Source organism: Myotis myotis, unplaced genomic scaffold, assembly GCF_014108235.1.
Source record: "Myotis myotis isolate mMyoMyo1 unplaced genomic scaffold, mMyoMyo1.p scaffold_m19_p_37, whole genome shotgun sequence".
In the NCBI taxonomy this organism is placed as follows: domain Eukaryota; kingdom Metazoa; phylum Chordata; class Mammalia; order Chiroptera; family Vespertilionidae; genus Myotis; species Myotis myotis.
Window position 1 is genome coordinate 138,675 of NW_023416343.1, and position 15,625 is coordinate 154,299.

Consider the following 15,625-nt stretch of genomic DNA (forward strand, 5'->3'; position numbering starts at 1 on the left):
TCTCCTATTCCTTTCAAAAGGCAGCATTTAATATATAAAAATGGGGCAAATTAAGAGGTTAATATATTAAACGGTTAATTTATAAACATTTAACATCATAGATATCTTACAAAACAGCTCTGTGATAATAACGAGGATTTCCTTGCAAACAGTAAACACGAAGGAAACAGTACAAAAGCGTCAGTGAGCTTGTGAGCCGGGGGGACGGGGGGCGGGGGGGGCGACACCAAGTCTCAGACCTGGAATCGCGTGGCTTCAAACATAAAATATCCCTCACGAAACGCTACATACAAATAGTCTTAACACTGAAATATAAAAAATTGAAAATGTCAATCATTCCTATCTTAAGGCCATTGTTTCACATTGCTGAAGGTCTGCGGTGTGCGGTTTACGGAGCCGAGGATGCGGGGCTAACGCATTGCGTCCGGCGTTCTCCGTGTCCTTCAGCGCGCTCGGCGCCACGGCCGCCACGCCCGGGGCTCGTGGGCCACGTGGGAGGCTGGCTTGCTGCAGACGTGGGAGGGCTGGCTCCAGGGAGGAAGGGCTCGTGGGCTACGGTTGCTATGACAATGTTGTTGCTAGGATAATTCCAAGGATCACAAGCAAAATAATTACACAAATAACAACGCACATCATTTTCTGCAAGATAAAGAAAAACAGTAATTAATTTGCGAGGCATCGAAGGAAAGAAGTCACTCATGTCATTTCCTAACAAGCTTCTCCTGGGACTCGAGAGTTTAAAATACCAGTCTGTCCCTGACCGGTGTGGCTCAGTGGATGGAGCGTCGGCCTGTGGATGAAGGGTCCCGTGTTCAATTCCGGTCAAGGGCATGTACCTTGGTTGCGGGCACATCCCCAGTGGGGGGCATGTGGGGGGCAGCTGATCGATGTTTCTAGCTCTCTATCCCTCTCCCTTCCTCTCTGTAAAAAATCAATAAAATATATTTTTTTAAGAAATACAAGTCCGGCCCTGACTGGTATGGTTCAGTGGATAGAGCATCAGCCTGCAGACTGAAGGGTCCCGGGTTCGATTCCAGTCAAGGGCTCATACCTCGGTTGCAGGCTCGATCCCCGTGCAGGAAGCAACCAATCAATGTGTCTCTCTCACATCGATGTGTGTGTTTCTCTCTCTGTCTCTCCCCCTCCCTTCCACTCTCTCTAAAAATCAATGGAAAACTATCCTCCGGTGAGGATTAACAAAAATCAGTAAAATGTATTCTAGGTGCAGTCTTTAAAAAGAGGAGGAGGAGGAGGAGGAGGAGGCCTGGGCCTGAAGACGCTCAGCGGCCACGGCGAGGCGCTGGGAGGTTAGTGAGCCGCCAGCTTGGTGAGTCGGGGAGCAGGCAGAGCGGCGTGAAGGCTAGCGGGTTAGTGGTTACTTACTGCCGCGCCGGCAGAGGCATGCACCCTGGCGTGATCCGCAGCCTCACTTGCCAACCGATAAGCCAATAATCAGAGCCACGACAGCAACCAGCACCACCGCCACGGCCACCAGGATCCACTTTTTCTGCCAAAGAAAAGCGAGCTGGTCACACCGGGTCACGCCCTGTGGCTGCGCCAGGAGGCGGCCTTGTTTAAACCACCACCGTCTGGACTCCTGGTGGGCCGGGCGTGGGAGGGGCCTGGGACTCGTCGCCGGGGGACTCTCGGTTCTGGGACAGCGTGATGTTTACTGGACGGCTGGGGTTCACGCGTGACGGGGAGACAACTGTCAGGGAACCTGGAGCCCGGGGCTCGTCGGGGAGGCCTGCCTGGCGGTGTCGCTCTGCTCCGTGCTGAGGGCCCAGCTCTTCCCGTGGGCTCTGCAGCCGCCCCGCCCACCAAGACAGCGGCTCTGCCAGCAAAGCCCAGACAGCCACCCGGTCTCCCGGCCGCACAGCTGCCCGGGAACAGAAGTGGCCGGAGGGGGCCACCCCGTGCAAGCGCCGAGGAGCAGGAGGCAGGGCCAGCAAGCCGTGCGCTGGGGGCGTCAGGCATCTCACAGGAAGAGCGAGCGGTGAGCCATCAGCAGGCGCTGGGTGATCCCCAGACCCCTGGCCCCCAAAGCGAGGCCCCTGCAGGTGTGGAATGGGGTGCGTCACACCGATGAGCCTCGCCTGAACGTTCCCATTGGCCTGGACAAAAGGCGGGGAGCTGCCCCTTTTCCGTGACTTGAGGGGCCAAGCCCTTTGAGCCTGGACGAGGCTCAGCGCCGCCCTCTGCTGGAGGGTCAGTGCGGGGCCCAGTGACTGGACAGGAGGCGAGAAGCCTGCCCAGGTCCCAGGTCACCGGGGGCCCAGGCCCCAGCAATGAGGGGCTGCAGGCGACAGGGGAGCAGACCTGCACCTGTCATCACAGGAGGCTGCGCACGACCCTGACCCCCATTCCAAGGCCTTGGTTGACATGGCTGCACATGTGTACGTGCACACACATACACACTCGCGTGCACACACATGCTCGCGCACACACGTGCACACACATACACACACTCACGCACACATGCACACACATACACACTCACGCACACGCACGCACCCCAGGCCGGCACTGAGCACACGGCCTCTGCAGACCCAGCAGCCAGCTTGCAGGAGGCGGGAGGCGGACGCGCATGGAAAGGAGGGACACGGGCACACGGACACACACAGCCTTGCAGTCCCCGAGTCAGAGGGCACTGCGTCATCTCCTTGTTCCCTGGAAGGGCTCTGGCTCACACACACGACACGTTTAAGGTTCAGATAAAAAGGTTCCGTGTGGACGCCCCTGGACCTCACCTCTCGGGCGTCAAACCCTCCTCCTTCCCCACCAAGCGGTCAGCAAGCAGCCTCAGGGAGATCGCAGCGCTCACTGCCGAAATGTGTAGCCCGTGGGTTTTAGGAGAACGCCCAATCCCGTTCGTTTATTTCTCTCAAATAAGGACCCGAGAGGCAGGGACTCGGGGATGAGCCCGCCCTGGAGGAGGGGGGGGGCAGGGGTGCCGTCTGCGAAGGGTCTGAATTACTCAGACGCCGAGGGGCTCACAGCGTCCTTTACCTCACAGACTCCCAGGCTCCTCAGCACAAGCACGGCTCCCGCTCAGAAACGCAGCACGCAGACGTGTTTCTTTCGGGCGCCTGAGCTCAGCCGGCACAGACCACCGCGGACCCAGCGGGGACCCTGGGTCCTGTCCGCCTGCCCCCCGCGGCCACTCACCCGGCGCGCTTTGCTCTGGTACTTGATGGCTTTCTTCGTCTCCTCCTTGGCGTGTTCCACGTAGTCGGCCGCGTTCATCACGTTCTTCTCGATGTTGTTGATCATTTCACCCTGAAAACAAGACGCTCCGCCTCAGGCCCCGCCGTCTCCGAGACGCCGCGAAGCCGGGAGGTTCGCACGCGAGCGCCATGCGTGTGATGGACCCGATGCCGCTCTGACGTTCACGAGGAGATGAGACCGTGACAAACGGACCGACACCAAGTCATCAGAACCGGTCCGTGTTTGGGAAAGGGCGGGAGGGATGGCGGCAGCGCGATGCGTGTGATGGACCCGGATGCCGCTCTGACGTTCACGAGGAGATGAGACCATGACAAACGGACCGACACCGTCATCAGAACCGGTTCATGTTTGGGAAAGGGCGGGAGGGATGGCAGCAGTGCGGTGACAGCGCTGAGCGGTGGGCGCGACGCCGGCTGGCCGAGGTCATGAGCAGGAATGTCGGCGAGGGGCGTGCGGGGACATGGCGGGGGGCGTTACCTGGTGTCCCGTCCACCTGCAGACGCAGCTGCAGCGGCAACGTCAGGCATGGGAGAGGACGCACAATTAACTCACGTCTCAGTCTGACACCCGCTCTGAGTTCGACTACACACACATTGTGAGTTAGGTGAGCGGACGCCATGCACTACGCACGGGCCCCACGGGAAGCCAGGGGCAGGCGAGACACAGCAGGACGTGAAAACGCACATCGTTTAGGGAAGAGCATTAACTCCCGGGGCCACTGTCATCACACCCCATGGCCTGTTCCCTCCCTCTGCGAATTCTGTGCTGGGAGCCAAGCACACGGCATGGCGTGTATGTAACACACGCATGCGCCACATGTATGTTTATACACGTGTGTGTATGTATAGTCTCTACGTAAAGTTTTACAGATCCCTGTTAACTTAGAAGTCCAGCATTTGTCTGTCTCAGTAAAAACCCTCAGTGCCCTGGCCGGTGTGGCTCAGTGGATAGAGTGTCGGCCTGTGGACTGAAGGGTTCTGGGTTCGATTCTAGTCAAGGGTACAGACCTCAGCTGCAGGCTCTTCCCCAGCCGGGGCCCTGGCCAGGCGTGTGCGGGAGGCAACCAGGGGCTATGTCTCTCACATCAATGTTTCTTTCTGTCTCCCCCTCCCTTCCTCTCTAAGCATCACTGGGAATGTCCTGGACGGAGGAGTTAAAACAAACAGCACAGCCTCAGGGACAGGAGTGTGTGTCCCTCTGGCTGCCCAGCAGGCGCCCTGTGGACACACCGATCCCACTAACCAGCCAGTCCCTGCTGCGGGCAGTCTGAGCCGGCGGTCGCCAACCTTTCGGACCTCACCGCCCACCAGCGGCCTCCGACCGCGGTTCAAGCTGCTTCCAGCACTTCGGCCTCACGCTGCACTAACGGCCATCAGCTCTGAAGTGAGGCTGCATCCGAAGCAGCAACTTCCCGGGCACGGGGTCGCCCGCGGATCTCACAGCGCCTCCCCCGCCCCCCACCCCCGGCCCCCCCCACCCCCCCGGCGCTGCGGTCACCTGTGTCTCCACAAACATGGCCATGTCCATGAACATCTCGTGCAGCTCGCGGATGCTGGTCTCCAGCCTCATGATGTCCTTGTGCCGCGACTCGATCTCGTTGAGGGCCTGTCTCGTGACGTGTGAGTCGGAGATGATCTGTGGGAAGCGGGGGGGGGCTGAGGACCGGGCCCCGCGCAGGCGGGGACACACCGGCGGACGGCGGGCGCGGCGGCACTCACGTCGGAGGTGAAGATGGAGGGGTTCCCGCTCTCCAGCATGGTCTCCAGCTCCTCGTCCGTGGTCGTCTTCCCAGCTGGAAGGTCAAGGCCAGCCTCCCCTCAGTGACCACCCTGAGGAGGACGGTCCGGCCCCCGCCACCCACGGGCACCCGAGCCCTGAGCCCTGTCGCCGCCTCCCCCGCCCCCCCCCCCCCCCAGCACGCGCTCCGAGGCGTGTCCATGAGGAGGCTGCCCGAAGGCTGGGGGGCAGGGGGACCGGGCACGCGCCAGCGCCTTCTCATGGGGGGAACCATGAGGCTCAGCGACGGAGCGAGGAGACGACGCGCCGTTTCCCGGACGGTCAGCTCTGGCCTGGGGCCCCCGGAGCTCCGCCAGGGAGGCCGGCAGCCACTGCTCATGGGCGGACGCTACAGTGTGGGTCTGGGAGTGACAAGACGCTTTAACATGGACGGCGCTGCCCGGCCGGCGGGGCTCAGGGGTGAGCGTCGACCTGTGAACCAGGAGGTCAGCGTTCCACTCCCGGTCGGGGCACAGGCCGGGGTTGTGGGCTCGATCCCCAGTGGGGGGCGTGCAGGAGGCGGCCGGTCCATACTCTCTCTCATCACTGATGTTTCTCTCCCTCCCTCTCCCTCTCCCTTCCTCTCGGAAATCAATACAAATATATTAGAAAAAGAGACGGGCAGAGCGGCCGTCCTGGGGTCAGGCCTAGGACAGAGCAGCGCTGGGGGCCGGCGGCCGCACTCACTGATCTCCAGCTGCCGCTGGATGCGGCCCTTGCTGCGATCCCGAAAGGCTGTCTGGGCCTCGTTGAACTCGGTCATCACGTCCACGAACTTGCGGGCGAGCACGGAGTGCTGTCAAACGGACATCGGGTCACACACGGCCATCCTCCATCGGAACGACGCAGAGACACCACGGACGAAAGTCAAGCTGGGAAGCTCAGAACTCCGCCCTCAGAGGGACACCAGGAGCCACAGCGAGTCCTCCCCAGGCACCGTGTGAGCCGGGCTCACGGCGACCCTGCTGCCCGGGAACTACCCCTCAGGGAAGCGAGAGCCGAGACGAGGGCAGCCAGCCCACGGGGACAGGCCGGGGTGGGGAGGGCCAGGCGGGGGATGGGGGTGGGGGTGGGGAGGACCAGGCAGGGGATGGGCGGGGCGGGGGAGGACCAGGCGCACAGCCTGCAGCTGGTGCCCGGCGCCCAAGGCTCATCCCCGCTGGTCAGGGGGAGCTAGTCTGGTTCCCTTGCTGCCCTGTAACCTCCAGGAGGTGAGGCCCCGCCACGGACACTCTGGTGACCCCAATAACTGTCGGCTTTCCCGACAGAATGCTGTCGACGGCTGGGCAGGCTTCCCCTTCGTAAGAAAGAGGGAGTCTACAAACACTATCTTTTTTATGCAAAACCCCGAGGGCTGGTGGCCGTGACGATGGACTCGTTTTGTGGCTGAAGTGAGAGGGGAAGCCCCGTGGCGATGAGGGGCCGGCGCAGACCTGGCTCCTCCGGATCCGGGCATCCACGGACGTGCGGGGCGTGCTCCCATCCTGCTCCAAGCTCTGCTCGATGGCTGTGGGGGGAGGCGGGGGGGGGGGGGGCCATCACGCTGGGCAGGGGCCCGGCCCACCCAGCCTCACAGAATCGCCTCGCCGTCTCCACGCCTGGCCGACGTGCGGGTTTTGGTGATAATCATCAATGGGTGGTAATATCACAAAATAAACCCAGACGTTACATGTGAACATTTAAAAGGAAAAACCCGGCCGGCGTGGCTCACTGACTGGGCGTCGGCCTAGGAACCAGGAGATCACGGTTGGATCCCCGTCGGGGCACAGGCCCGGGCTGTGGGCTTGGTCCCCAGCCGGGGGGGGGGGGGGGGGGGACCGGGGATGGGGGGGGGACGTGCAGGAGGCAGCCGATCCATGATTCTCCCTCATCACTGATGTCTCTCTCTCTTCCTCTCTGAAATCAATAAAAATTTTAAATAAAATAGAAAGAGAGGAGCGATTTGTCAGCAAGCGCTTGGTCCTGCTGTGAATTCGTGCTTCGCCCTGAGTGGAAGGACTGCAAACACCAGCTCTCGCTCCCCCTTGCCGCCCTGAGGGCCAGTCGCTTAAAAACCCAAGACGAGCCCCGGCCGGTGTGGCTCAGCGGATGGAGCGCCGGCCTGCGGACCGAGGGGTCCCGGGTTCGAGTCCGGTCGGGGGCATGCGCCTGGGCTGCGGGCACGTCCCCAGTGGGGGGTGTGCAGGAGGCGGCCGATCGGTGTTTCTAGCTCTCTGTCCTTCTCCCTTCCTCTCCGTAAAAAATCAATGAAGTGTTTTTTTTAAGTCCTGACGATGAAGAACGTCAACACAAGGCTTCCTGCCCCAGGTCCACACACACACTGACTAAGGCGCTCACAGCATTCCCTTTCTGAAAACATAAAATGAAAACCTGTAAAGAAAACCAACTACCCAGAGTCCCATCATCCATGATCAACAAGCCAAAGCCTCAACTCACACTTCAACTTGACGCGGATTTTATTAGCCGTTTTCTTGATTTCTTTGTTCAGATCTTCAAGCTCCTCTTTTATTTCTTTAAAATGAGAAAAAGCCGCCTGAGCAATGACGTCCCACATCGGCCGCGCCCAGTGAGCGGAGGCGGCACAGTCTCCGTTCCGTTCGCTCCTTCGGATCAACGACAGGCTGGCGGGCCGGCGGTTCTCAGTGCGCCCCTGGGCCAGCGCCTCCTGCGGGCGGAGGCGGGGAGGCCGCGGGGCTCGCCCTCGGGCAAAGGGGAGGCGCAGGCACAGGCGTTTGTGGAGATAGAGGGACGCGCCCGTGATAAGGCTCGGCCAGCTCACCACACGCTTTATCTGAGAACCTTTATCTGAGAACGAGTCTGCACGGGGCCCAGGGCGCACGGGCCTCCGGGCTCCGCTCTGGACTGACTTCAGACCGTGGAGCGGATGGCTGTGAGCACCTGCTCCGGCCAGCAGCGTCCCCGAATCACCCCCTCCGCGTCCACCCGACACACGATCCCCTTCCTGTTCCGCCCCGGCCCGGATGGGGGGGCCGGCTCCTGCCGTGGCCCGAGTTCTGCAGAACCTCCCGCGGCCGGGCTGCCTGGCTTTCCGGGTCAGTGGTTCCCCCCCGGGCCAGCACCGTGCGGCTCCGTCCCTGCGCGGCGAGGGCTGGGGCCTGAGGGACCCCCGGTGAGCGGGAGAGGCGAGCACACGGACGGACGGACGGACAGGCCGGCAGGACTTACTTCCCTCGGGGTTTGGTGCAGACAGAATGATGCTGTGGTTCTTCTTTACTTCCTCCACGTACTGAGCTATCTTAGAGATGCCGTTCCTGATCTCCTCAACCTGGAGAGAGAGAGAGGCGTCACCCTGCGGGCAGCGCAAGCCCCCCCTTCTCACGCCTGAAGAGGGGGGACAGCGGAGGGAAGTGGGTGAGTGACTAATTACACGTGAAAAGTGAAAGCCGGCTCCCGCCTCACGCGGAGGGTCACTGAATGTTCAGAACATGCACCACGTGAGGTGCTGACCACGGCAATACCGATCGGCATTCGCCAGCAAAACCTGCCCGGCTGGGCCCTGGCCGGTGTGGCTCAGTGGACAGAACGCCGGCCTGCGGACCAAAGGGTCCCGGGTTCGATTCCGGTCAAGGGCATGAACCTCAGTTGCAGGCTCCTCCCCGGCCTGGGCCCTGGTTGGGCCGCGTGCAGGAGGCAACCCATCGACGTGTTTCTCCCACATCGACGTTTCTCTCTCTCCTCTCTCTCTCTCTCTCTCTCTCTCTCTCTCTCTCTCTCTCTCTCCCTCTCCTTCCACTTTCTCTAAAAATCAATGGAAAAATGTCCCCGGGAGCGGATTCACAAAAACATAAAAACATGACCGTCGGCACCGCCTCCAACACGCGCTGGTTGGCGGGTTCGGGCCGATGCTGAGGAGGCCGGCCCGACTGTCCCCGAGGACCCTCACCTGGTGGAAGAAGTCGTCCATGAAGTGGTCCTTCTCGACCACGACCACCGTGTCCCCGTCATCGCTCTTCCGGCGCTGCAACGGGAGGGGAGGGGTCAGCTCGGGCCGCCTTCCTGTCGGCGCACAGCGTGGCTCAGTGGGTAGAGCGTTGGCTTGCAGACTGAAGGGTCCCGGGTTCGATTCCCGGTCAGGGCACAGGCCCGGGTGCAGGCTCGATCCCCAGTGGGGGGCGTGCGGGAGGCAGCCGGTCCGTGACTCTCTCTCATCGTGGATGTTTCCCTCTCCCTCCCTCTCCCCCGCCCTGCCTCTCCGAAACCAATAATAACATCAATAACAAAAAGGGCAGAGACAAGAGCAATCCAGGGCTCCGGGGTCTCCGCCCACCAGAGCCCCTGACAACTGGCTCTGAGCGGGGCGCCCGCAGGCCCCGTGAGAGCCGGCGGCCGGTGAGCCCTGCAGGGGGCGCGGCCGTGGCAGGGACACCAGCGGCTCCCAGGCGCCAGGCGGCACAGCTCCACTGGCTCCCAGTGGCCCGTCCACGCAGGCAGCGGCCTCGCCCGGGAAGTGAAACTGCTGGCGCTGCACGTTTCCTCTCAAGATGGGAACGCTGACGCCGCAGCTAAGCTTTCCCGGGCACAGAAAGACCGTCCAGGAACTTTCGCACGCATTCCTCCCCAAGTGAGAGGCGCAGGGCGCCCCCTAATGGACAACCCCTCCGGCAGAGCCCTGGCCGGTGTGGCTCAGTGGACAGAGCGCCAGCCTTCGGACGAAAGGGTCCTCCGGGTCCAATTCCGGTCAAGGGCACAGACCCGGGGCAGGGGGGGTGGGGGGCAGGCTCGGTCCCCAGTGGGGGGCGTGCAGGAGGCAGCCCGTCAGTGATTCTCTCTCATCATTGATGTTTCTCTCTCTCTCTCCCTCTCCCTTCCTCTCAGAAATCAATCAAATATATAAATAAGTAAACACCACGCAGCGAGGGAAGATGCGGTCAGGAGGCCTGAGCAAGTCGACTGGGGGGAAGCAGCTCTATCCCCCGCCCGCCCCCCCACCCCCGGGAAGAGGCAGGCTGGCCCCATAGCCTGGACACCCAGCACCCACTCTAAGGCTAAAATCACCAAAGGACGCAGGGTGAGGGTCAGAGCCCCCACGCCCCCGGAAAGCTGTGTGCGTCTAACTCAGCAGGTGGGGGGGGGGGGCGTTCTCAGCCTTATTGACATTCTAGAACATTGCTGCGATCTTTTTTCTTTTTAAATATAATATCTTTCTTGATCTCAGAGAGGGAAGGAGAGGGGGAGAGAGAGAGAGAAACATCCATGATGAGAGGCAATCACAGACTGGCTGCCTCCTGCAGGCCCCCCACTGGGGATGGAGCCCGCAACCGGGGCCCGTGCCCTGACGGGGAATCGAACCCCGACCTCCTGGTTCACAGGTTGACGCTCAACCACCAGGCAAATATTTCATAGGGAGAGAAGGGTGCCTTTTAAAACCCTGAGCACATTAACGGCACTTATAATTCCGCGGCATTTTCTCTCTGGGCCTAAGGTGATGTTTCACAACTCCCTCCGTGAGTGGTCGCGAGAGAGATCGTTATCCCCGCTTTATATTCAGGAAAATGGAGGTTTGCAGAGTCTTAAAATTGTTTTCCCAAGATGAGACAACTCCCGAAGGTCAGAAAGCCCACTCATCAGCTCTACGGCGGCCCGCCCCTCATCTGCCGCGGGACGGGGGTGGCCTGGCGACGGCCCCCTGCGGCCCTAAAATTCCAGAGCAAAGCGGGTGTCGTGTTGTCCTGACGCTGCGGCTCCGAGAGCTGGAACATACCCAGACTTCGCGAGTGACAAACCGTGGCCTTTTCTTACGTTTTGCTCATCGAGCCAAGAAGAGCTGCTGCTGTGCCCGGCCGACAGGCCTCTCTCTCGCTTCCCGACGCCACACACACTCGGCTGTGTTTTGCGAAAACAGCCACGGCTCTCGTGCTGAGACGCATCCGGCAAATCCTCGCTCACGAAGAGCCGGACGCCCGCCCGCCCGCCCGCCCGCCCGCCCGCCGGAGGCTCCGAGTGAAGAAATCAGCGCAGCAGTTGGCTACGGATGTCAACATGCAGGGTGTGCGCGTCCCCCGAAAAAAGCGCACACCCACCGCCTCAGCGGACGGCTCACTCCTGAGAGCGAATTGTGTTTTCACAAACACTGCCTTTGTAAAACCACCCCAAGGGTGCATGCACGCTTTGGGGGGACACACCCTGTAAGCAAGCGCCGATAAAAAGGGAAGGAAGCAAACCTCGCTATGAAGAAACTTCTCCTGTGAGGAGTGCCCAGCGTAACTTCCACCCCGCAATGGGTTCCTCCTCTGACCCAGTGACCCTTCTCTCTCTCTACTTTCCTACGGACTGGAAGCCAAAGAGAACTTAATGCATTACATGCGATGGGTACCTGAGAGCACTCGGTCTGGTGCTCCCCCCCACACACACACACACCCCACGGTTCTGAGGCTGCCCTGGGGAGGGGGGGGGGGGGGGCAGGGACACTTGACAAATGCTTGTGTTTTTGGAGAAAAAGGTCATCTTTCTAAAGTGCTTCGATGGACCCTGGCTGGTGTGGCTCAGTAGATAGAGCGTGGGCCTGCGGACTGAAGGGTCCCGGGTTCCATTCCCGGTCAAGGGCACAGGCCCAGGTTGCAGGCTTGATCCTCAGGAGGCGGCCGATCCACGATTCTCCCGCATCATTGATGTTTCTCTCTCCCTCTCCCTTCCTCTCTGAAATCCGTAAAAACATCCAAAAAAAAGAATAGATTTCCTCTATTAAATGTAAGGGAGCGCCATCCCAATCCGTTGAGACACTGCTTCCCGGCAATTGCCGACAGTTTGGCTCAAATAAACTCACACAATTCTTTAAAAAGATAAAAAATAAAAGCTTTAAGGTGCTTCCACGGGTCTCCTTTCCAAGCAGCCGCTAAGGCCCAGGGCGGGTGTCACCGCAGCGCCGCCAGCGGTTGGTGTCCGCCCCTCGGGGAGCCAGTACCGCCTGGCTTCTCCCCGCGGGCGGCGGGCCGTTGAGTAAGAAAAAGCAAACACGGCCCCGCTCTCGGCAACCTGTTTACTGGGGAGGCCAAGGCGCAGCTCGGTCCCCGCCCGCCCGCCCTGGGGTGCCAGCCTGGGCTGGGCTCCGCCGCGACCCCCAGCTCCCCCCACGTGCAGGGTCTGGGTGGGACCCGGGGGCTGGACCCCAGGACTGGGAGCCAGGCGATGGGTCCCCACCCGGGGCGCTGACATCCCGCAGGGAAGGGCTGCGTGATGGGGTGACTTCAGGGCAGACACCAGCTGCGGAGGGAGGGGGGGCAGAGCGCGGCTCACAAAGGGGTTCAGGGCCGGGACCCCGCAAAGCCCAGTTTCCCCAGATGTCGAAGCGCGGCGCCTCGGCCGTCGGAGCGTCCCGAACACAGTGAACACAGCGCCCCCCGAACCCGCACCGCGCGCCCCCCACAATCCCGCATCGCGACCCGGCGAGGCAGCCCCCCCAACCTTTCCCGATGCCCCCACCCCCGCCCAGCCGGGCGGAGTCCCCGCGCCCCCGGCAGGCCCCGCCCATCCCGCCCCGCCCGGCCTGAACCGCTATCCGCCCGCTCGCCCGCTCGCCCGCCCGCCACTCACCGCCGTCAGGTCCGGCAGCCGGTCCCGCATCCCCGCGGGCCGGGCGCCGCGCCCCGCCGCTCAGGCCTGCCCCGCGCCTTCGCCGCTTCAGCCCGCCGGTCGCCCGGCTCCGCGCCGCGCCCGCCCGCCGCCTCCCCTCCCGCCGGCGCTGCCACGGCAACCGCGCCCGCGCGCTCTGCGCATGCCCAGCCCGCGCCGCGCCCGGCCCGCGCAGCCTGCGGGAGCTTTCCTGCGGGAATGCTGCGGAGGAGGGGCGGGGCCTGGAGGGGCGGGGCCGGAGGGAGGGGCGGGGCCTGCTGGGGCAGGGAGCAATGGGGGCTGCGGAGGAGGGGGAAGGGCCCGCTGAGGAAGAGGTGGGGGCGGGGCCTAGTGTAGGGGGCGGGGCCTGTTATGGAAGGGGCGGGGCCTGTTGGGGCAGGAAGCAATGGGGGCTGCGGAGAAGGGGGAAGGGCTCGCCGGGGAGGGGCGGGGCCTAGTAGAGGGGCGTGGACTTGGGGCGGGGCCCGCTGGGGCAGGAGCGACAGGGGCTGCAGAGGAGGGGGAAGGGCCCGCTGGGGAAGGGGCGGGGGCCTGGTGGAGGGGCGGGGTTTGTTGGGGAAGGGGCGGGGCTTTGGGGCAGCCGGGCTGGAGCGGAGCCCACGAGCTGTACTCTGATCTCCAGCTGCAAAGTGCCGTTTGTCCCTTCTGGATTTGCCTCTGTGTTTGTGCTTTCCCACTCGTTCTCTTTTTAGGAAATAGTGACCATGTTGATGGCAAAGGTAGCGAGGCGATGGGAATGAGCTGGGTGCCGCTTCGCGTGCACGCACCCTGAACAGGCCTCGTCTTTAGGATCCGAAAAGGAGAAGAGGTCGAGCAATGCCCACAAAGCTTGAGGGACGGGCAGTGAAGGAATAGAACCGACAATGGCCCGCGGGGGAGCAGGCAGCGCTCCCATCTTTGAACCGTGACGCTGGCAGCTCGGATGTGCCAGAGAGAAGCCTTAAAGGGCTTCGTTTAGGTCAGTGGTCGGCAAACTCATTAGTCAACAGGGCCAAATACCAACAGTATGACGATTGAAATTTCTTTTGAGAGCCAAATTTTTTAAACTTAAACTATATAGGTAGGTACATTGTTATTAACTTAATGAGGGTACTCCTAAGGCTTAGGAAGAGCTACACTCAAGGGGCCAAAGAGCCGCATGTGGCTCTCGAGTCACAGTTTGCCGACCACTGGTTTAGGTGAAAAGGTGAGGCTAGGACAATTACACATTTAGGGAGCGAGGGACCACAGTCACGTCTCTTATTATAATTTTCTACGTTATTACTCGTTCTTAATCTCTCACTGTCCTAATTTATAAATTATACTGCATCACAGGTAAATATAGGTATGGGGGAAAAAACAGCATAAAACGTGCAAACATTGAAGATGGAGCCAGATGCATGATCTGGAAACAGCTTCATGAGGTCGCATGTTGTCGCATAGTCTCCTATGGCTGTTGAAACAAATCAGCACAAACTTGGTGCCTTAAAGCAACACGGGTCCCCCACCGGTAAGGAGGGGCCCCAGGGGTTTCTGTCCGGCACATGGACACCTTTCAGGAAGGTGCTGAATGGACGAGGTTGCCCGTGGTGAACGCCACCTTCTTCCTCCCCAGAAGGAGTGCCTTCTCTCAGGCACACGACTGGCTTCGGTTTACCAGTGCCCGCCTGTGTACACAAATGCTCCCACAGCCTCCCCTGACCCCTGCGAGCAGGCCTGCGGCCGCCACCCACCACTGGGATGGGAGCCTCCTAAGGTGCCGGCCTATTTTAAGATTCTGTGGTTCTCACTTATTTTATTAATTTTTTAAAATATATTTTCATTGCCGGAACCGGTTTGGCTCAGTGGATAGAGCGTCGGCCTGCGGACTGAAGGGTCCCAGGTTCGGTTCCGGTCAAGGGCATATACCTGGGTTGCGGGCACATCCCCAGTAGGAGATGTGCAGGAGGCGGCTGATCGATGTTTCTCTCTCATCGATGTTTCTAACTCTCTATCCCTCTCCCTTCCTCTCTGTAAAAAATCAATAAAATATATTTTAAAAACTATATATATATATATATATATATATATATATATATATTGCCGAAACCGGTTTGGCTTGGTGGATGGAGCGTTGGCCTGCGGACTGAAGGGTCCCAGGTTCGATTCTGGTCAGGGGCATGTGCCTGGGTTGCGGGCACATCCCCAGTGGGAGATGTGCGGGAGGCAGCTGGTCGATGTTTCTCTCTCATTGATGTTTCTGGCTCTCTATCCCTCTCCCTTCCTCTCTGTAAAAAATAAATAAAATATATTTTAGAAAAAAAAATATATAAATATATTTTCATTGAGTTCAGAGAGGAAGGGAGAGGGAGAGAGAGAAATATCAGAGATGAGCCCTAGCCTGTTTGGCTCCATGGATAGAGCGTCGGCCCTCGGACTGAAGGGTCCTGGGTTCGATTCCGGTCCAGGGCACTTACCTCCATTGTAGGCTCGACCCCTGGCCCCGGTCGGTCGGGGCTCGTGCGGGAGGCAACCCATGGGTGTGTCTCTATCACATCGATGTCTCTCTCTGTCTCTCCCCCTCCCTTCCACTCTCTCTCTAAAAATCACGGGAAAATATCCTCGGGTGAGGATGAACAACAACAAAAAAGAAACATCAATGATGAGAGATAATCACTGATCGGCTGCCTTCTGCACGCCCCACACTGGGGACCGTGCCCTGACCGGGGATCAAACCGTGACCTCCTGGCTCTTAGGTCGATGCTCAACCACGGAGCCACGCTGGCTGGGCGTCATTTAATTTATTTTTCTTGCACGTAAAGTAGTAGTAGGGGAATTTTAAGAGCCCGTTTCAATTCAGACCCCTGTAGAGCTGACAGTGGTTGTCCGTTGACCACAGGAGTGTTGGATGGTAAGTGGAAGACCTAGTTAGAATCCACCTTTTCTCCTGAGCCTGCACCCAGAAGGTAAATTTAAATGGGGAAGAAGCCTCTACGGTCTCTGGAGACGCAGTAGCCTTGTTTAACTTATCATTATGCGAAGTTAAGAAATAGGCTGCCCCTTTTATTTATTA

At 60.3% G+C, this 15,625-nt stretch overlaps 1 protein-coding gene across 3 annotated transcripts; it reads right to left on the reverse strand.

The window, feature by feature from the left end:
* On the reverse strand, positions 1 to 12,677 carry STX2 (syntaxin 2). 3 transcript variants are annotated; one of them, XM_036303467.1, is made up of 11 exons: positions 12,556 to 12,675; positions 8,909 to 8,983; positions 8,191 to 8,290; positions 7,441 to 7,515; positions 6,438 to 6,511; positions 5,692 to 5,800; positions 4,947 to 5,020; positions 4,726 to 4,863; positions 3,169 to 3,279; positions 1,384 to 1,507; positions 1 to 639 (listed from the first exon to the last, which is right to left on the reverse strand). In XM_036303467.1, exons 1-10 carry the CDS (start codon positions 12,583 to 12,585, stop codon positions 1,427 to 1,429), a joined length of 867 nt encoding a protein of 288 aa, XP_036159360.1. In that variant the 5' UTR covers positions 12,586 to 12,675; the 3' UTR covers positions 1 to 639; positions 1,384 to 1,426. The 3 variants fall into 3 exon arrangements, with proteins under 3 accessions (XP_036159360.1, XP_036159361.1, XP_036159362.1); XM_036303468.1 differs by lacking the exon at positions 1,384 to 1,507; XM_036303469.1 differs by lacking the exons at positions 1 to 639; positions 1,384 to 1,507 and adding an exon at positions 3,706 to 3,733 and having other exon boundaries at positions 3,203 to 3,279; positions 12,556 to 12,677.
* Between the last annotated feature and the right edge of the window lie 2,948 nt (positions 12,678 to 15,625).

Coding starts and splice junctions, on each gene's coding strand:
- STX2 (XM_036303467.1), bottom strand. CDS start 12,585: ATGCGGGACCGGCTGCCGGACCTGACGGCG. Junction 8,291..8,908: donor TGGACGACTTCTTCCACCAG/GTGAGGGTCCTC, acceptor CTCTCTCTCCAG/GTTGAGGAGATCAGGAACGG. Junction 7,516..8,190: donor TGCACCAAACCCCGAGGGAA/GTAAGTCCTGCC, acceptor CTCATTTTAAAG/AAATAAAAGAGGAGCTTGAA.